The 21,743-nt window shown below is 46.1% G+C and overlaps 1 protein-coding gene across 1 annotated transcript; it reads right to left on the reverse strand.

The window, feature by feature from the left end:
- Positions 1–10,020: 10,020 nt before the first annotated feature.
- On the reverse strand, positions 10,021–16,109 carry LOC146177708 (uncharacterized). The gene is made up of 3 exons (XM_084580554.1): positions 15,986–16,109; positions 12,736–12,965; positions 10,021–10,407 (listed from the first exon to the last, which is right to left on the reverse strand). The coding sequence occupies exons 1-3, from the start codon at positions 16,070–16,072 to the stop codon at positions 10,209–10,211; spliced, it is 516 nt and encodes a 171-aa protein (XP_084436680.1). The 5' UTR covers positions 16,073–16,109; the 3' UTR covers positions 10,021–10,208.
- Between the last annotated feature and the right edge of the window lie 5,634 nt (positions 16,110–21,743).

The following is a 21,743-nucleotide window of genomic DNA, read 5'->3' on the forward strand; positions in this document are numbered from 1 at the left end:
TTTTTTGTTTAGCAATTGAAGGTAATTTTGCCTGACAACGATTCTTTCATTTTTTTTTTTTTTTAGCGGGGGGTTTCTAAACGCAAGAGAAACAGAAAAGTATGCACATGTACTACATACTCCCACTAGCACCTCGGCAAGAAAAACTACATAGGCACCAAACAAAACAGGATAACCTGAGCTAGGGCAAAGCCGATTGAAAAATAGCACCACAGCTCAAGCAGCATCTACAGGCAAACAAGAACGAACGAACCGGCGTGCGCCGGAGAGAATGCATCGAAGAGCTGACAGCAGCGCCACAGCGGCGACCAGTGGCGGCGGCATGAACCGAAGGCGCGTTTTCTCCAAGCGGCGGAATGCGCGGTCGTGCCACCTCACCATAACCATAGCTTCATGGTGGCGCTAGAAGCTGGTCCTAGATGTCCTGATGATGATAGCTACAGCCCACGGACCATACACACAGAAACAGCGGTTTCTGTTTCGTTTCACGCAAGAGTTGCAAGCTGCGGCGCTGTTAATTTCAGCCGAATTCGTAATACTGATGTTCCAAAATTATAGAAGAATAAATAAAATACTTTCGTTATTCTGAAATATACACTATTTTGAAATTCGTAATTCTGAAATAGTTTTACAGTTGAATCCCGCCACAACGAATACCGCCACAACGAAATTTCCGCGACAACGAATAATTTTTTATTCCCCGCGAGTATCCTATAAGAATTAATGGCCTAAATTTTTCTGCACAACGAACCATTTTTGCAGAGCGTTTCCGCTTCAACGAAATTTTCTCGTTCAAAATCGAAACCGAAACTAGTTTTATTGGCGAGAAGTCCAAGTCAAATCCAAAGCCACATTAAGCATGAAATCACGTGATTGCAGTTCCGCCATTTTGGCTTTGTGTCGTGGTCGCGTTGTTCACTCGCTGCCTTTCTCTTCGACAACGACGAGTTTTCATCCGCAGGACACGATGGCAACGCAAGTGAAAAAACGCAAAACTCTTTCCCTTGAGCAAAAAGCTCAAATAATCGCCCAAGCAGAAAGCGGAAGGAAGAAAGCGGCAATTGCTGAAGACTTCGGAATTCCTGCAAGTTCGCTGTCAACGATTCTAGGCAATAAGGACAGCGTGAGAATGGCACTTGCTTCAGGCACATCCCCGAAGCACAGAAAGGTGACGCGGCCCCTCCATGAAGAGTTGGACAAAGCAGTGCATGCGTGGTTTGTGGAAGCACGAGCCAGCAACGTCCCCCTGTCCGGAAGCATCGTCCAGCAGAAAGCCTTGAACTATGCATGCCTACTTGGCATTGATGATTTTAAAGCCAGCATTGGCTGGCTAAACCGTTTCAAGGCCCGCCATAACATCGTTGGAAAAGTGTTGTGCGGCGAGTCAATGTCAGCAGACGTGGACGGAGCAGCTGCTTGGAAGGCGAGTAACATGGCCGGAATTTTAAGCAACTTCGCGCCTGCAGACATTTACAACGCCGACGAGACCGGGCTATTCTACGAGATGTTGCCGGCTAGGACGCTCGACTTCAAGGGGCAGCGCTGTCACGGCGGCAAACACAGCAAAAAACGCATCACAGTGCTGCTTTGCACAAACATGGATGGCTCGGACAAGCGTCCACCGTTAGTCATAGGCAAAAGTGCCAAGCCGCGCTGTTTTAAGGGAACTCGTAGCCTACCTGTGCAGTACAAGGCGAACAACAAGTCATGGATGACCCGCGCTATTTTCACCGAGTGGATGATGGCATTCGACCGCGACATGAAGCGGCAGGGCCGTAAAGTTTGCTTGCTTTTGGACAATTGTTCAGCGCATCACTCCGACGAAGTCAAGCTCACTAACACGGAGCTGAGGTTTTTCCCTCCCAATTGCACGTCTGTCTTACAGCCTCTCGATCAGGGCGTGATTCTTAGCCTGAAGCGCGCTTACCACGGGAGGTTAATTCAGCGGCTGCTTTTTAACACTGAAACCAGCCGAGACACGAAGGTGGACTTGTACGTGGCACTGCAGATTATGTCTGCTGCCTGGAGCACACTGGGGCGCTCAGTAATTGTGAACTGTTTCAGGCACGCCGGATTTGCCGAAGGTCGACCCGTACACTCTGCTGGCCTAACACCAGGCGTTACAGACGACGACGAAGAGGCGTCACCGGCTCCGGGGATCGCGGCCGCCTGGAAAACGCTGGGAGAAATAGGAACCGTGCCGCCTAATCTCGAGCTCGACGAATACATCGGCGCTGACGCTTGTGTTGTTGTTCACGAAGATGTGAGTGATGAGCAGATCATAAAAGCTGCCCGGAATGATAAGGACTCTTCCGATGAAGACGACGACGTACTGGAAGCGCCGGCTGCGGCAACCGCCGTACAGGTGATGGACGCTTTTGATGTCATCAGGAATTTCGTTGCTGTCCGAGGCGACGATGTTGCAATGGGTTTGCTGACCGAGTGCGAAAATCGCGTGACGGCGTTGCTCGCCGTGAAGCGTAAGCAAACCAAGCTTACAGATTTTTGGCATTAAACGCCTTTGCTGCTGCTTGGGCAATTCTTTCTGCGTTTCACGTCAAATTTTTGCGATAACGAAGTTCCGCGAGAACGAATTTTTTTTCGTGCACCGTGAATTTCGTTATAGCGGGATTCAACTGTATACACATTTTGCCATGCTTTGTGTAGGTTGGCATCTTGCAAGCATCAGTCTGCAAATGCACCTATCAACAATAGACAGCTATAAAACTTGGCATTCGTGATTATGAAAGTCGTACCTTGCCAACTGCCATATCACGTCTGCTGCGAGAGAGTTTTCGAGTCAGCTTGGATTCATTCATGTGTGGTGTGAACCAGCAGCTGACATAAAGTTAGCACCGATTGCATTCTTGGCTGGTTACTTTGCATGTCCATTTGAAGAGAAAGTATGAATAGTTTTACAGAATCTCATGAAACATTTGTATTTATTCTGTTTTCAGTGCCTGCCCGTGTTTTCATTATTTATATATTACCAAAGTTTAAATAACTTCTAGTGCTTACTTTAAAGTGTCAATAATTTTATTTTATTAGTCCCCATCCATTAACTTCGTGCCTTGTGATTCCTGCAATACCCTGGACTTATCAAAATGCTTGATGATGGACGCATAAAGTGTCTGAAAATCACCGTGCACCTTTGTTAGCAAGGTGATGAAGTGCCCGGAGGTCAGAAGAAGCAGCAAGCTATGCAACATGTTGGTTTCATCCCTTCTTCCCTATTTTGTGCAATTTCCGGAGTTGATTTGCGAGAGAGAAGACCGCAGTCGCACTAAGGACCTAACCAAACTAATGCGACCACTGCTGACCAACTGGACAGGCAACATCAATCAGACAGTGGAAAAAATCACACTTGCACATAAACCTTTTTCGAGAAAAGTTCTTCGCTTGTAAAATAAGCTTGCGTGTCTTCTGTGCATCACGCGGCTTCATAATCAAACGAGAAAAAAATTGCCTGAGCCTGCGGGCGTGTCATTGAACTGGCTGTCTTGTGTTGTTTCTTTTGCAACAGTTTGAGTTAGCTTTAGTATGTTTTGGTGGTGGTACCCACTTGAATATTATTTCCAGTGAAAACGGAGGAACAGGCTGAACAATAATGTTGAACGCTACGTCCTGAATTGTAAATTTCCAGAAAAGTGCACGCTGAATCAATGGCCCCAAACCATGTCCCGATTTCAAGATTGCAATATCTAATAGGGGAGAAAACCTGGGCCAGGGGGCGCTGCGCCGCTCTGTGCGTCAGCGCCCTCCATGGAGACCCTGTCAAAATCTACGCGCAGCCCGGCCGCGTCGTCTGCTAGCCGCCGCATAGAAAAGCATGTTGTCGTCTGCTCCGCGCTGCTTTCTAGCACGTGTTTGCGCGCGCGCGCTCGGTTGTTTCTCTCCTCCTCCGGCCGCATTGTGGCCACCGTCGAGCTCTAACAATGAGGGGGGAATAAGAAAGAAAAGAACTAGAAGGAAAATAATGACGGCGCACTTTTTTCGCGAAGCTTGTGTGGAAACGGTAACGGGATGGTTGTGGGCCTTTCTACGGGATGGTTGTGAGCCTTTCTTTTTTTCTTTTTTTTTTGGGGGGGGGGATATCTCGTACCGTTCGTGTGTCGTACTTCTCTAACTGGCGGTGCTGAAGCAGCCATCGTGGAACCGGGTCGGCCTCAAGAAACAGATATTCGTCATTAATGCGATCACTTTACGTCAATCATCCTATCCTCATACGCGATCCTGCTTCGGGAGCTCAAAACAAGCGCGTTCGCTATAGGAGATAACTGAACTAGGAATCGCGCCGCGTAACAGTGCAATTAAGAAGACAAAGATTTCCGTGGAGAGATGTCCCCGTCTGCATGGAAAGTCGTCAGACATTTCCTCGCTGTTCGTCTCGTAGAGAGGAAACTGCCGAAAGAATGGCATGCCTCGGCTTCTGGGGAATGACCCAGGTAGTTAAGAAACCCCTCATCGTTAACGGTAGCTAGGTCATTGATTTCGGATGGCAGCGCCGCAGCAGTGAACTTCCCCTGGCCGGTGTCGGCAGGAACCAAAGGGTAAGGCGGCATGCTTTGTGCCTTTGTAGGGAACGCATCCTAAACGCGCCGAAAACAGGCCCCACGGCGCCGGCAGCACTGCCTAAAACGTTTGTCCCCAAAGAGCTGAATAGGCCCCTTTCAAGTGACCAGTCACAAAGGGAAAGGAAGGAGCACTCGAAGGCTGGACCCTTCATTCTGTGAACATGGACAGAGGCATCAAGAGGTGCCGTGCCGCCTCAAGTCCTTCAAGATACCTGTCGTTTGCCTCCCACCTTCAAGCAGCGAATTCGCGTTCATTTTTTTTTTTTTTTATGTATGTCTGAGCCTGCCAACAAGCGCTCTTTGAAAACAATGTCCGGCGATCAATTAATCATAATTTCTTGCTTTCAAAAGCACCGATAAAAAACATGCCTCCAGCCAGCCTCTATGTCAGCCGGGGCACAGAAAAAAGCAAAATTAAGAAATCCCACTGGCAAAGAGCGCCGGCTTTGCGCGCGAGAACGCGCCACTACCCCCCTCGTGCTCACTCTCCTTCTCTCGCTCCGCGTGCACGCGCGGCTGAACGTAGCACGCGCTCCCGAGCGAGCGGGCTGCGCAGACTCCGCAGACAGCCACGCGCAGCGCGGGCGCGGATGCGCGTAGGTTTTGTAGTTCCTCTCCGCTCCGCTGGAAACCGAGCGCTGGTGTCGCGGAGCAAACTCCAGCTTTGGTTCCCTATACGTTATTACAGTGGTTGAAACGCAAATAAATGGGTGCGCACTCAGCGAAGCACACGACTGCATCGTTCTCGTTGTAAACGGAAGACCACGAATGTCTTGAAAAAGCCTAGTGATGATGACTTTTCCGCTATCACCTTATCAATAGCAAACTTGCACATAGCATAACATACTGTGTGAAACGCCGCTCTTAATCCTAAATTGAGCAAGCGCCGACCACGCGGACGCCGAAACGAAAGCACAGCCACGGCCGCTGCGCGCAGCTCTCTGCCCAGACTCGTCCCGGAGCGGTGGCGCCGCAGCGGTGGCGATGAGAACTAGGCGCAATACGGCTCTTCTGGGCGACGCGACGGGCCGCACCCAAGTGCGCCTCCATTGAGCGGCCGTGGCTGTGCTGTGCCACGGCCTCTCCAATGGGGTCTGTTTCTACCGGCCGCCGCGCCTCGGTGGGGTCGCCACCGCCCCACTGCTGCTCCTCCGCTACAGCCGTTCACGCTCAAGGGAAACGCGCGCTCGCTTTTAGCTTCGCCCGCGTCAGTTGCAACCGGCAGGTCCTGACATTTCGCCCCTCATGGTTTATGCAAAATCCGTAATCAACATCGAATATTTGTCGTGTACGAGGAATAAAATACAGTCAACAATCCGCTCACGCGCGCGCTCCTTCGTCAGTGCGGCCTTGCACGGTCGAATGAAGCTTCAGGAACACTTCAACATTTCTTACCCCTAAGTTTTGTACAAAAATAAATTTACCAGGCTATGTAATCTGCCTTTGAATGTTTTAAGCAGGTGTAGCGCGACCTGACGTGAGTGCGTGGTGAACTGTTGGGTGGAGATTCTGTCAACCGCTACCGTTTTCGTTTAGATCAGAAGAGGCACTGGCAAAAAATCATGGCGCGTCTCAGATTCAGAGTAAAGAACAAAAATTTACTCGTATAGTAAAAATTTCTATTGTCTAGTGGAGTGGGCTGTTCTAGATTCGTTCAAAACATATATCAGTCGGTTGAAAGACAGAAGATGTATATGTAGTCTCGCGAGTCGCGACTACTATTAATCAAGGAAATGTGCATAAACAGTTGAGCAGAATCGAAAAGAGCGGCAAACAATAAAAAAATTCTCCTTCAAAGTTACACATTGCACTATATACTCATCAATTCATCAAAATGCGACCTGCGTCTGGAAAATTCAGGCTCAAAATCTTCCTGCATGGCTTGTACACATAAGGAGTTAGCCTTACGGCTACAAAGGAAAGCTATACAGCTTTCTCAGAAACTTCGTAGTTAAAGAAAAATTCGTCCTGATCCGGGAATCGAACTCGGCACCACCGCCTTTTCGGGGCAGTCGCTCTACCGACTGAGCTAACCAGGACGGTCAGCAGATCAGATGGTAGGGCGAGAGCGAATTGATCTATAACTCGAAGTGGGAATGGTGTTGGTCAAATATTTAGGGGAATCCCCCAAGGTGGAGTAGATTTGTAATAAGGGAGTAATTACTCATTGCATCCACCCAAGCGCAGCCATACAGCTACAAAGGAAAGCTATACAGCTTTCTCAGAAACTTCGTAGTTTTTTAGTAATTACTCCCTTATTACAGATCTACTCCACCTTGGGGGATTCCCCTAAATATTTGACCAAGGACTTAGCCTCTCGGTCTTCTCTGTCACTTTCCTGGTATAATTAATTGAGAAGACGAATTCTGAGAAATTTTTCAAATATCAAAGAAGCGGACTTAATAACCTACCTGTTGTCAATTCCTTTCGGGCAACTCAGTGTTGAGTTCTGAAATGCTGACTGAATCAGGATCTTAAGTACTTCGAGGACATTTGTGTGTAGTAGGTTCACGGCAGCTTTTTCAAAAAAAAAAAAAGCTTGTCCAATAGGGCAACAATTAAGCTCTGGTTTCGGATAATGCAGTCCACTAGAACACTGTCCTCGTAGAACAGCGTACTACATGGGGCTGCTTGTTTCCCTAGTTTCAAGAAGAATAGCGCAAGCGTCACACCCGAAGTTGATTAACTAAACGATATGTCCAGCGACGTATAAGGTGAACCGGAATATGTGACAGTGGGAAATGGGATGGTAGGAGATGCCATCACTTCCTTCAGTGCCTTGATTTTGCTCTCAGATGAAACACCCGTCTTGACAATGTAGTCATGTGCCGCTAACTGTTACGGCCCTCGCATCTAGCATATGTCATTCACTTCCGCACATTAACCTATACTTTCCCGAAGAGAGTCTCAATGGATCGCTAAATAAGGCTTGAAATGAGTCTTCAGTGAGAGTGTCCTTCTTTAACGCTTTAGAAGTTTCTTGCACACTTTCGATATAGCAGGTGAGCTCATTTGTAAGTCACTGCATCGAGTATCACCTTCATCATTTATTGGCATTTTTTACCCCTTCGAGCACAAGTGGTGTCATGTATATCAAACCATTTTTTGTTTTCATAATAAGCATAATATTGTGCAAAAATTTCATTAAAACAATGTTTATTTGCAAAATTAAAATATTGTTTATAATACCACACATTGCCTAATATATGAATTGTAATAACATTCAAAACTCAACCCTACAACGTTTACTTTGACTGTTATACTAATACTTTATATCATGTAAGCATTTTGCAATTTACATTACATTTTTATGAAATTATTTTCATCTTCGGTGCTACATGAATGGTTTCGCATCTAGCGCTGAAAGACCGTTTTGCTGTTGCAGACGAGTTGCTGTAATGTTAGCCTTGAAGAAGCTTCGATGTGATCACTGTTCATTCAGTTTTCTTTTTGTTCCTATTCTTGTACAGGCTTGGCGAAAATTTGGATTAAAATGGACAAAAGTAGCTACCGTGCCGCAACGTATGCTATGCTTGTCGAGCGTTTGCTGAACGACAGTGTTTTTTATATCCATTCACGTGTGGTACGTTGACGACATGCCGCTGCAGCATCTACCATCTGTGCTTTTTAATTTCGGGGCTGCACTCACCACGAAACTCGCGAGCGACAGCACGAAGCCAGGCAAAAGCCTCCCGCCGCCGCTGAAGCAGACGCGGAGCGAACAGTGAGCAGGTCGCGCCCCTTGCGGTGGTGGAGAGCGTAACTCAAGGAGAAAAGTTCCCATTGTTCCCGCCGCGATTGAGAAGGCCGTAAGAAAGAGCGCGCGCTCTCTCCTTCGAGACCGGCCGTGGCTGTGCGAACACCTACAGCGTGTTGAGAGACGCCAGGAGAGAGAGCGGGAAACGAGCTTTCAAACGAGTCCAAGATGGCGCCTATCGGTTCGCGCCGCGCGGAGCTACGGCGGCTTGAAAATGGTGCAAATTTTCGCGTTTGGCGTTCAATTTCGGCTCACCGACGTTTCTAAATTGCCGTTATTTTAATACTTTGAGTAGGAATTGAGCTATAATATTTTGTAGAGGCATAGTCGGGACATTGAAGACTTCAAAACAGCAATTTTTAAGAATTGCCATTTTTTACCATTTTTCGCGATATTAAGACCCGCGTCCCAACAATATGCTTGGAGACCCAGAGTTAATAGGGCAACAGTGAGGCGAAACCTAAATTCTGCAGGTGCATCATCATTACCTTAGAACAGAGGTGTTCAATGCAGTAGTGATGCTGATCCGGTTGATGAACTTACAGTGTGATCTCTGAGTATGAGCAACACAGAATGCCATTGTCGATGGCAAAGAAATTGCAGAATAGCAGACCACTTTCACTATGCTTATAACCTCTTTAATTGCTATTGATCTGACCCGTCCTGTCTTAAATGTCCCACTACCTATGCAAATCTATCCCATTGCCTCTGCTACTGCCCAACTGCCTGGCTAGACTTGCTTGGCGCAGAAGAAAAACAGCATCGACTGGTCGCTCAAGTTGTCAACGTGTTCAACCTGTAATTTTTGGCTGAATGAAAGTCTCATTTTAGTACTACTATAGCCGCGCCACTGAAAAATTCTAAAATCTGGAAGTAGAACAATGCCGAGAGCTAACAAAAGTTTTGCAGACGCTTGCGGCATCCGCGATTGGCAATGACCACTTCGTGTGCACCGATCCTGGATGCCAAGTTGATACAGTGTGTCGGAAGATGGTGCCAGATGCTGAAGTGAAAGAGAGAGAGAGAGAGAAGAAAAGAAACTGGCAACAATGCTGACAGCGGCCGACCGTGCGATAAGGCAGAAGTGCATTTATGGAGCATTCTTAAGCTGAGTGGATTGTCACAATACCGGCAAATCGAAAAGCCCAAGTCTTGTGACGAAGCAGCAGATCTGAGACAAGTATTCGAAGTGGGTGCTCTCGTGAACAAGTAAAAATTAGCGCAGTTAACAATCTTGACAATTCTTTGAAAAGTGGGAGCACCGCTGTCTGGATAGGCGATCTAACCCAATGTATGCGTAGCAGTTTGATTCATGCACTGCGCGATCATGAAGTCACAGCTGCTATTGGATTTCATTACCATACCTAACGCACGATGCACCAATTTAGCAGCTGAATAGGGAGTCAAATGTTAATTTTTTGGTACTAGTACCTGCATTCTACAACAACTACTGTTTGCATCCAAAGCAAATATGGATGTGTGCGGGTGATTTCTGATCATAAGTGGTTATAACGGTCAATTTTTTCAGTTTTCTCATTATCATGAGCTCACTGTAGTTCAGACAACATGACAGGCTACTGGCATATGCAGCAGCCCTTTTGTAGCAATAACTAATTTCTCTGAAACTCTCCACATAAAATGGGTATGCATGAGAAGTAAAAAAAAAGGAAGTCACATTACTTGAAAAAAAATTCTTTCAACACATACAAACAATCACACGTGACAAATAAAATGTGAGCAAAATGTTGGTACATTGATTCACGGTGCTTTGCTATGCTAATGCAACAGCATTCTCTATGGCTTAGAGAAAGTAACGTGATAGATGGAACAAAGCCTGCTCTATTCCCAGCAAAAAAATAAGCAACAGAGCGCTCTGCTTACCTGAACGCACCGCCACGCAGCTGGATCTTGATGAGGAACAAAGTGTGAGCAACAGCTAAGACCAATGTGGCGCAAGCAAGGGCAAGCTGCAACCATGCCATGTAGAATGTGTTCAACCACCTTCCCTCTCCAAAATTGTGGGACGCCTCAAACTGCAGCCAAAGGAAGCACGGAACTAAAGCTGTACGCCCAAGCCTGCAAAGGAAAAAAAAAAAAAGAGGAAAATAAGTGATGGCTACCAGTGAAGAGAGCAAATGTGGCTTCCTGTTGCTACATGCAAGTTTCTTCAACCAAAATAGGCAGAACACATTTTTAAAGAATATTTAAAAATACCACCATGTCTTCTAAAATTTACAGGTAAGCATATTCAAATATCAGATAGTTCAGAGAAAGCTGTCATTAACTAGCAGATTGCCATTAGTGGTTGAGAGGTATGGAGCACAAGTCTTTTTTCAGCATTTTACAGGCGACTGCTCAGTGGTGCATACAGAGCCTTAATTTGCAGTCACCGGTTTCCTCACGTGTTATATTATTAAGCTCGGAAAACATGCCAAATCTTCGAGCATAATATGTTACCCTCTCCTCTTTGCAGTGGCATCTGTACTCCCTGGCACCTGGCTTGGCAAGCCACATATCCTCCGCACTTTGTGGCCTAGTCCAAAATAACAACCTCTTTGTGACGGCGCTATACTCCTGAACACGTGGGCGTCCACTCATTGGTTGCCAACTTGCGATTGTACTGACGCTCCAAGGCAATGACACCCACGACGTCAGCACACAAGAACACAGCCGCAAAGTATGCTCCATCCCAACACAGGCTACTAACTACTACTACTACTACTACTACTATTCATAACAACCGTGAGTGACTGCTCCTTTATCGCCACTGCAATTGATGACGTATACTTCATGCTACAGCATGTGTCACGTGATAATCTTTGGGCATCATACGAACACTACCTAGCACTTGTGAACAACTGGCTTCCGTTGGTGCTGCCTCTATAGTGTACTCTGCCATCGCAGCTGATGCACTGATACACGAGGCATTCTGTGATAGCCACCTCTACTGCCATAGCAATTGGCATGAGCTCTATTCTCTCAATGAGCATATGCATTCTGCCAGGCTTTCTCTCTCTCTCAACTCGTTTTTCACTTTTCCACATGTGATGCTACATGCTGTGACACCGATCATGTCATTGTAATTTCTATATATTTGACTTTTAAATAAGCTATTAAAGCTTTCGCAATAAAACAAACGGCAGGAGCGCTAACACTACAGATTGTTTTTTTGTCTGAATCATACATAAGCAGCATCCATATACTACACAGTTTGTACCAAGGTCATAGTGGCTGCTATGTGCACGGCCAGAAGGGTGGTGAAAACATGAGCATCTTTCTGACCTGCTCATTGCCATCTGCTCCGACATACAGTGAAGAAGCTAGGCCCTGGACTCAGATAAGGTGCCCTAATGTTTCATGCAAATCATCTAAATATGAGGCACAGTAAAACCGCGATAAATCGAAAATCCAAACCATTCGAACTGTCAGCGCAACCTTGCACAATGCACGACACAAGTCTATGGTATCAGCAGCACACTAATTTGAACGCTACGGGTCTCGCACAGGTTATTCAAATGACTTCTCAGAAGGAGGCCAGGTCTGGGTATGACCAATGAGGAGAGACTGGAAATACAGTCAAACCTGGATATATTGACCACGAAAAGGATCATGAAATAGTCTGATATGTCCATGATTAGAAAGACAAAACATTAAAGTAGGTAAGCTTATTATTCATAACATAGAAGCACGAATACACAGCTTTAAGGCCAGCGATGCATCTCTTGTAGCACCACCTACCAGCATGCAAGCAGTGCCCCGCTCGCCAAACGCTGCGACCACGCCCCCCCACTTTTTCTCACAGTTTCTAACCCTTTGTAGGTCCGGTTCTGTGCTTCTAGTATACTGAAACTACACTCCTCACATTTTGCAGGGTTCTTCTGTATGCCTGTAGAATGTATGCCTCGTCAATAAAGTTTTAACGGACTGTGGTTACCGCTTCAGTCAAGGAATTCACAGCCCTGTGGCACCATGAGTGAGAGGCGCTAGAGACACATCATAGGCAATGTGAAAGGAGGAATGATTTATATTAAAGGACACTCGAGAGAGCACAAATACAGAAAAAGAACCCCTGAAAAAAAGAAAAGAAAAAAAGAACACCATCAACTTAAAAATGTTAGTGATAATTTTCCTGAGATGTGGTCACGTGGGGTACTACGCTGATAATGACACCGTTTCCCCGCAAGAAGTCACTTCAGCTGGTTTTATGCAATTTTTAGTGCCACACTAAAATTATAAATCTTCATTTTTGGATACTGTAGTGCTCGATCTGTACAGTACTAAATGAGGCAAGATCTTTTTATTTCCACCACAATTTCATGAAACATTTTCCTCAGTGCTATGTCCCATTAAAGTAAAAAAAAAAAAAGAAAAGCCCAGAACAAAGTTAAAAGTGCTGAAGATTACCGTCGACGTCCTGCAAGCAGCACAGAGCTGGAAGATAACACGAAGCCGGCTGACCGCAGCAGATGCGTGGGTGGCATGCTCACTACCACGATGGCTAAGCCCAACTTTGTGCCGTAACGGGCAAGCACACAGTCATTCTTCAAAAAATCCATGACAAACATCATTGAGGTACAAAGGCTCAACACTGATGCCGTCGTTGACAGTAAGAGCTGCAGGCGTTGCTTCCAAGGCTGCGACAAAAAAAGACGCAGGTTAGCCTATCGAGTGTGCTGCACAGTTAACAAAGCATCAAAACTGGATGCAAAGACGAACAAGACTGGAGTAATGAGACGAGTCAGCAGTGCTGTAGTGATAGGTGATCTAGAAAATTAGAAGAGGCTTAACCTGATTACGCCAGTGGCAGTGTTCTGAGAAGTACTGGTTTGGATCATGGCTAATTAAGGTAAAGGTAAAGGTTAAGTCAAGGTTAAAGTTTGATAGGTGATCTAGAAAATTAGAAGAGGCTTAACCTGGTTACGCCAGTGGCAGTGTTCTGAGAAGTACTGGTTTGGATCATGGCTAATTAAGGTAAAGATTAAATTAAAGATCAAGTCAAGGTCAAAGCTCGGGTCATAGTAAGCCATTGGCTGAGCATATACCAGACTAATTACTTGCTCGAGACCACATAGTTGTGACGTCACAAAACAGTTCAGCCAATCAGGTGGATGGCACACAATATCCGATGGCATTCAATTCTAATTTTGCGGTTCCATATGAAAGGAGCTGCCTGAGGTGGCAGCCCATTCCAACTCGATCATGTCATCTGGTCTCGTGACATCACACAACACGCTGACTAACCTGCGCCCCACTTTCTCACCTGCCAGATGCATGCCTGCGATATATTGACGGTGTGAGCTTCAGACGGGGAATGCTAGGATCCCGGTGGTGGACGTCATGAAACAGCTTAGCTAATGAGAGTGACAGCACGCAAAATTCCAGTGCTCGGCTTGGGTGATCCCATGAGCGTACTTCTCAGCACACTAACTGTGAAAATTTGCTCACTTATTATATTTAAGTAGACAAAATTGCACCGTGAAGACAGGCTGAATCTGGCCAGATGACAGCTTACCATGTGTTGAATACAAAGAGACCATTGCCAATGAAAACAGCATCCTTTAAGTTTACGGGGAAAACAAAATACAAGTACTATCGCCATTCCCGGTAATTTTTCACAAGCAAACTGTAAGAATGACAAATTTTTTGCACTTGCCGACAAGCTGAACCCCATCGCCATTCAACAATGATCACTCGAGTGGCATGAATTTCCTTGAAATCCAATTACCTCAGTGTTACAAATGCATTTTTTTTTTGCTGCCAAACATAAAAAGATCCAAGCAATCAACTTTTGCCGACCAAGAACAAGCTGTTATCAACACCTTTGATACAGACCACTAACATAGGCGCTGACATGTATTCGAGCAGTGTTTGTGGCAAGGTTAGCAATTTTATAAACAAGTCTCCTTTGTCAACATCTCCCGTTTTGTAGCGAAGTCGTATGAATACCAACATGCGTAAGTGGTCCCCTCCCCCAATGTAGAAACCCAATCTGCACAGCATAATCACACACAAACAAGTACTGAAAAGCGCAGGCCCACTTTACATAAATACTCTACTGCATCCAACGTCTTAAAAAAAAAGACCAGTTTTCATCATGCGAGCAAGTAGTAGCTTGTAGTAAAAATAAATAAAAAATAAAACGTTTTGAGAGTCCATTCCTGACATAATCGCTTCTATTACGAATTCCATGTTTCATTTTTAGTACTCCCTCTTGATGTCCTACTAAAAAAACACTCCCTCCACAGAACAAAAAATTTTTGTTGCGGTTAAGTCTTCTCAATGCTTGAAGAGTCAAGATAGCTGGTATAGTGCATTTGTCAATGAAAACTGATTGGCATTGGCTGATGGGGCCCTCCACCTTCCTCGGTAACCACCCATGAGTTGCTGCATGGCAATCACCCTCAGGGTGACATCCCTCCACCCATGTCAGGACCTCCTCTGTCCACAACAGCCACTGCATCGGTTCTTTCCGTGGCCACCAACTTCTGGTTTCACCTCCTCTCCCCTAGAAGCGGAGAGGAAGATCTTCCTCTCTCCACTGTGCAACCTGCCAACAGCGGTACATGGTTTACACGTACTCTTACTGCACTGCACCTTACTGCACTGCACTGCATCTTACTGCATCTGCATCTTACTGTACTGCACTGCATCTTACTGCACTGGATCCCGGGCCATGCGGGCATCCAGGGCAACGATGAGGCCGACGCACTTGCCAAAGCGGCCCACTCCGACCAGGTAAGTATGACTGATCATGTATCTGCCTTTGACTTTTCCAGGCTCCCCCTCAAGAAGGCCGTGAGGGCCCTGCACCCCGATCGGCGGATCGCCGAGGGGAGGACTTTCCACCGCCTGTCCGACAAGCTCGCCCGCAGGGAACGAGCTCTCCTCCTACGCCTCCGCACCGGAGGTTCCTGGACGCCCACGGAGATGTATGTCCGTGGCCGGGCCGCCACCCCAGCATGCCCCTCCTGCGGTGATGCAGGAACGCTGGGGCACCTCCTCTGCGTGTGCCCGGCACACGCCCACCACCGCCGCAAGATGGAGGCAGGCTACCGGGCCCTCGGACTTCCTGCTGCCACCGAGGAGCACCTGCTCTTCCCGGCCAGGAGCCCCCTGGCAGCCCACCGGCTCCTGCTGGCCTTCCTGGAGGAGTCCGGCCTGGCTGCAAGACTGTAGCCCACCACCGGGCCTGCTGACCTGCTGGCCACAGCGCTGGCGACGGAGCCAATGACAAGGACGACGAGAGCGACTCCACGACGACGATGATGACCCCCCCTCCCCCTCCCAACATCCCATCTCCCCTTCCCCCGGACATCTCCCCTTCCCCCGGACTCCCCTTCCCCCGGACATCTCCCCTTCCCCCGGACACCAATGAGTGCCGCCGCGAATTAAGGCCGGCATAACCCGTGTCCGGTATCCCCCCCCCCCCCCAAGAATAACCCAAAGACCCCATCCCATCCATTACTCAACGTACACATTCTTCTCTGCCGTACAAGTGGAGAGCAGGATATCCCCTCTCCAATTTGCCACCAGCTAACCATTGAAAGTAATGTCACAGCTTGACATATACTGAAACCAGCACCATCTCCTGAGCGGGCAACTAGTTCCAACGCATTCATTACTAACACTGTAGCAATTAATCAGATCAACTTACAAGGGAGTAGTGTGCCAGCACTCTCCAACGGGTTGGCAGTGTGTGGCCCATCAGCTGTGGCCGCAGCAGAGAGTCTTGCGCTTGCATAGCAGGAACAGGGTATACAAACCTCGTGCAAGATGGGAGCGTAGTGAATAGCGAGCCGAACCCGCGAGGCTCCGCCCACTTTCCCCATGACGGCTGATGGGTACCTAGGTTCAGCACGGTCAGGGATTTCCCCAGCCGTCCCTGCTTTTTGTACCTGTTGTATTTTTGTTAATAATATGCATATTCAAGAGTGCATAAAAGTAATGCTTAAAACTTTATCTTGTCATTTTAGTTATTGTCTAACAAAATATTTTATACTTGCTACATTTATATGCTATTAACGCGGTAGTAACATGGTAGAAGAACAAATGGTAGCGTAACTCCCATAGGTGTCGACTCTGAGCGAGGCTTTAGTCTCCCAGCGCCCCCTGCGAACTGTGAGGCACAACAATCACGTGACGTTGCTTGTGACGTCACAGGGACGTGCTTTTGGCGGGGAATTTGATCGTCTTTTTACTTTTGAACGAAAAACAAGGCCAACAACGACGGAGGCAGAACGATGCTCGGATAAGGCAGAAAAATGGACACCGTAACTGTTCAGCCAACTTGACATGGATTTCTACAGTCAAGTTTTACGTTAACTGAAATGTTACGGCATCTTTAACCACCTTATCATAGCATCGTCCTGCCTCCGTCGTCGTTAGCCTAGTCTTTCGTCGCGCGTCATGTAAACGCATTCTGGGGCTTATTTCTTCGGGCACATTTGTGAACAAGGGCCTTCAAGTGAATTCGGCAAGCACATGGATAGAATCACATGGCTTGAGGCATTCCACTAAGGGCATAAATGAGTGAAGCTGTGCTGCATAGAAAGCCAGGCTTTATTAATTCACGATTACTTACATAGACGCTTCACGACAATGAAATCTTTAAGTGTGGGAAAGCGACCACCGCTCATTCACGTTCTTCATGAAATCCTCGTGATAACAAAATATCCTCAGCGTAGGTCTCCTAACGAGACGCGGTGCGATTATAAAAGGGCAAAAAATCTTGCTAACAAACAAAGTACATATCAGTGTCAAAGAACAACAAAAACAAACGAACGGAATAACTAACGCTAGCGCTAGAACGCCAACCTGTAAGAGCTTAGGTAAGCAATTCAAATTGGGATTACTAGTATTTAGAAGCTAATGCGTCTGAGAAGTCAAAATATCTACGATATAGCTTTGCTCCAATAAATCTCGCCCTGTTCATGATTCCATTATTTTACTCGCGCTTCATTTGCCACTGAGAGGAGTCAATGTGAGGTTACAAATTTACAACTTAAGCATTTAACATGTTCATGAGAAAGATCCCATTAACAATAGGAACATCACTGTAATAACAGCTAAAGCACGTTCAGCGAACGTTGGTGCGGTAATAGGACGCAACAAGCAAAACACGCAGCAAAGGGAGCGGAACGGAAGGTTTTGAGCAATGCGACACGCGTCTTGGGGGCAATAAAATCTCACCTTCACCGCTCAATTAAAACATGCAGCGATACGCCGCTCATGCAGACGTGTATCCGTAAAACAAGCCACCACTTTTGCGACGTGCCTGGGAGGCAGAGCTGAGCCGCCGAGCTGTGACGCAGCATTGTCCCATCGTCCGGAAATGCGCACATGCAGCGGCAATCAGTTTCTCATCGAGCACAGACAGTCTTAGCCTTGCTGTAAAGCTCTACCACAACTAGCATAATAAAATACTGACTGTTTGTTACAGATAACCCACTCTGTACGCAGTGCGCAACGATGAACGTTGAACCGGGGCCGATGACGCACCCATCCCGCGCATAAAAAAAGCTTTGGTCTGAGCCATATCTGAGCTTTGGGCAACTACGCAGCGGATAATAAGTGGCCGAGAGAGGCCGTTAGAAACAAGTTAAAATATTATTAAAAATGTGACACGTTTTTTTCTTACGCAAGAAACAAAAACTGCATTCATTCCTGAGCGAGAATATTATGTTTACTTTCTAGTTCTTTGGAGTTCTGGCAGATCTTATTTTCTGTGCGCTAGTAATTTGCCTCACAGTTCGCAGGAGCCCTCATCATCGAGTTGATGCCGCTGGCAGTAGGCAGCTGCACGCGCTTTCTTCCAAGTTGCGCGACCAGTTGTACATTGACCTTGGTAGTAATACGTTAGACACGTGACTAAAACCCGCCATGAATAGGGTTTTTTCGACTAAAATTTTGTCTCTAGATTTCCCCAAACGCATTGAACGCCATGTTTTTACAAAGTACCTAAATGTTGACTATTATGTGCCTAGTTGAGTCTGAATTTGTCCCCAGATTCGTGGCGGGCTGGCGGACTTTTCTTTTTTTTCCGGCCGTCGTCGGCGCATTCGGGCAGTGTTTGTGTAAAGTCTCTCAGTTTATTGGCGTGGTTTTGCTGCAGCGGAGGTAGTGCAACGCACCCTTAACATTAAACCATTCAACTGCAAAAGTTGGACGTTCGATTCATGGGTACCGAGCAAATTTGCGATGTCTGCGTCAACGATCTGACATCGGCCGTCGCTTCTCACGTAAGCCATTGTCATTGCTGTTGTTTTTTGACATAGTGCGCTGAGTGCAGCGGTAGGTGGGTGTCGTGTCCATTTTTGTCCGCGAAATCAATGCGAGAGGTGTCATTCAGCAGTGAATTAAGCTAAACAGCAACCTGGTACTTAATTGTTTTTGAGCTTGCAGATATGACAGATCGAAATTAGCGTGCAATTTGTCAATTACTTATATCTCTGTGGCATGGGTGCCACCTTCTAGCTTTGGAAAGCAATCTGGAGACGGTGCAAAACTCGTGTGTTTTATCAGAACATGTATCGATATATAAGCAGTATAGCAAAAATGACTTTGGAAGGAATGAAATTCTTTCCAACAAAGCTTTGCGCAAATACATTTTATTTTTCTATCAGGAGCTTGCGACAATGCTACACGACAACGTAGGCACTATACTGTGTCAGCTTGCTGCTTATCTGATTCTAATTTAAGATGATTAGCATTAGCAGCATTTGTTGTTTTAGTGGTTATTTTATTACATATACAAAAGGAAAGAAAAGATGTTTTCCAGCCCCGGTATCTGATATCTGAAGCACCTGAACAGGGGCGGTGGAAGGGATAGCGAGGAAGGGGTAGAGGAAATCAAAGAGGTGAACGATAGGGAGAAAGGGTAGGTAAAAATAAAAAATATATATATACACTATGACACAATACTATACAGTAGTTCGCTTGAGGCCCAGAGTAACGAATGCAGCGAGCTGCCAAAATGCGGCCAGGAAGGTAGCTTGCTTAACTTCCTTCAGGTCACTTGCAGCTGCCTTGTTACTGTATACGTGTTAGTAGACTATAAACTTGGGCTAATATCTCATATGCAATGCTGCTTGGTAGAGCACTCTCTTCATTTCAGTGTTTACATGTGTCTATGCCATTTTTTGTTTTTACTGTCAGCAGTCTTGGAGACGCAGCCGCTCATTTATTCTGGACAACTTTCGCATCCTTGGCTCCCTACATGTACAGTACATGTAGCAAGGTATATATATGTGCATTATATTCAGTATTTTCATTTTATTTTTCAGTGCATGAGTATTGTTTCTGCTATGGATAGCAATTTGTTAAGTGACTGAAAAACATTTATAGCAACAATTCAAACATATGAGTGTCAATCTGTGAGGCCACATTGTTGCCATTGTCGTTGGTATCGTCTGGACATGCCACACCCTATACCCAATGAATTACCTGCATAGTCATTCCACCAAACTGAAATTGAATCTGGGTTGCAATACACACTTATACGCTATAATACCCCAGCGCTCAACCCAACACTACTTCTCGTAACTGCCACACTTGTTGGCTGCTTACTGCACCGAGCTACTCCAGCACTTACTGTTAGCACTACACACCTATATATATTTTTTTATTTATTTATTTATTTCAAATACCCTAAGGGCCTTTGCGGGCATTACATAGGGAGGGGGATTCATCAAATAAACGCAAATAACTTACAATACAAGCAAAGAAAAGCTGTAAGCAGAAATAGGTGCACAAAAAACCATGAACAATTTATGCAGTGATATCTAGATGCTAGAATCTAAGAAAGAAGACATCTAGAATGGGAGCAGTTAGGGATAAGAGTAGATGGAGAATACCTCAGTAATCTGCGATTTGCTGATGACATTGTCTGCTAAGTAACTCAGGGGATGAATTGCAAAGAATGATGACCTAGACAGGAAAAGTAAAAAAGTAGGCTTGAAAATCAATATGCACAAGACTAAGGTAATGTTTAATAGCCTAGGGAAGGAAAAACAGTTTACGTTAGGTAGCGAAGCACTGAAGTAGTAGGCGAATATATCTATTTAGGACAGGTAGTAACAGCAGATCCGGACCATGAAAGGGAAATAACAAGGAGAATAAGACTGGGATGGAGCACATTTGGCAAGTACTCCCAGATTATGACTAGCAGTTTATCGGTATCGCTCAAGAGGAAAGCATACAACAGTTGCATCTTACCTGTACTTACCTATGGGACTGAAACGTGGAAGCTAACAAAGAGGGTTCTACTAAAGTTGAGGACAACGCAGAGGGCTATGGAAATAAAAATGGTAGGGGTAATGTTAAGAGATAGGAAGCGTGCAGAGTGGGTCAGAGAAATAACTCGTCACTGACATTCTAATGGAAATCAAGAAGAAGAAATGGGCATGGGTAGGACATGTAGCGCGAGGAAAGGATAAGTGATGGTCGCTTTGGGCAACAAACTGGATTCCAAGCGGAGGAAAGCGTAGCAGGGGGCGGACGAGATTGCAGGGGTCAAGTGGATGCAGCTCGCACAGGACCGCGTTAATTGGAGGAATATGGGAGAGGCCTTCGCCCTGCAGTGGGTATAGTCAGGCTGAGGATGATGATGATGATCTAGATGCTTAAATTAGCATTACCTCATGGTATAGACATCCGCTCACTTGTCCTTGTTGTCATCCGTGGCTTGGGCTTGCAACCTCCGACTGCTTGCTCCTCCACACCCTCGTAGCATAGTCGTGCATGGCGTGTGAGTGCCGTAGATATGAACCAGTATCCTTCAATGCTCTAACCTCACCCAGTATTATTGAGCACTAGAATGGCTTCAGCATTTTGCGCTGCCCTAGCTTAAGCATCTGTTGCGAAATTAAATATTAGCAGCCACATTCTCCTGATGTTATTCTTGCTTTAAATGGACATCAGTATACAGAACAACAGAATGATGATGGGAAATCGTATTTCCGCAGATACAACACGAATGGAGTTTTAAGCCTCAGGAAAGCTTTAGATAAATATTTAACTTGATCTCAAACAGTTCAGGCCTGCCATAGTCAAGCCCCCACTTCGCTAAAAAAAGAAAAGCAAACAAACAGCAACTGCACGCTAAAATGCATATGGATACATTGACGTCATTTGAGAGGCTACACATTTCACATTCATGCGACGCAATCGTGCGCAGCCACTGTCACTTCCTTGATACTGTCCAGACCTGTACCTGCTCATTGTGCCTTACGTTCCCTATTCCTGTGAACTGTTTCAAAGCTTTCTCCTTGTCAGCGGCTTGTGTCACCTTCTTCCCACGCTTACAGCCACTTTTGCCCTTGCATGCAACATGCTTGATTCCATGACCTTGAAAAGGCTATAACAAGTTTCTGCATGCACATGGAAGCAAATTTGTAAATATGTTGTAAGGCACA

This window comes from Amblyomma maculatum, chromosome 10 (genome assembly GCF_055883805.1).
Source record: "Amblyomma maculatum isolate TAMU_Amacu chromosome 10, ASM5588380v1, whole genome shotgun sequence".
Lineage (NCBI taxonomy): Eukaryota > Metazoa > Arthropoda > Arachnida > Ixodida > Ixodidae > Amblyomma > Amblyomma maculatum.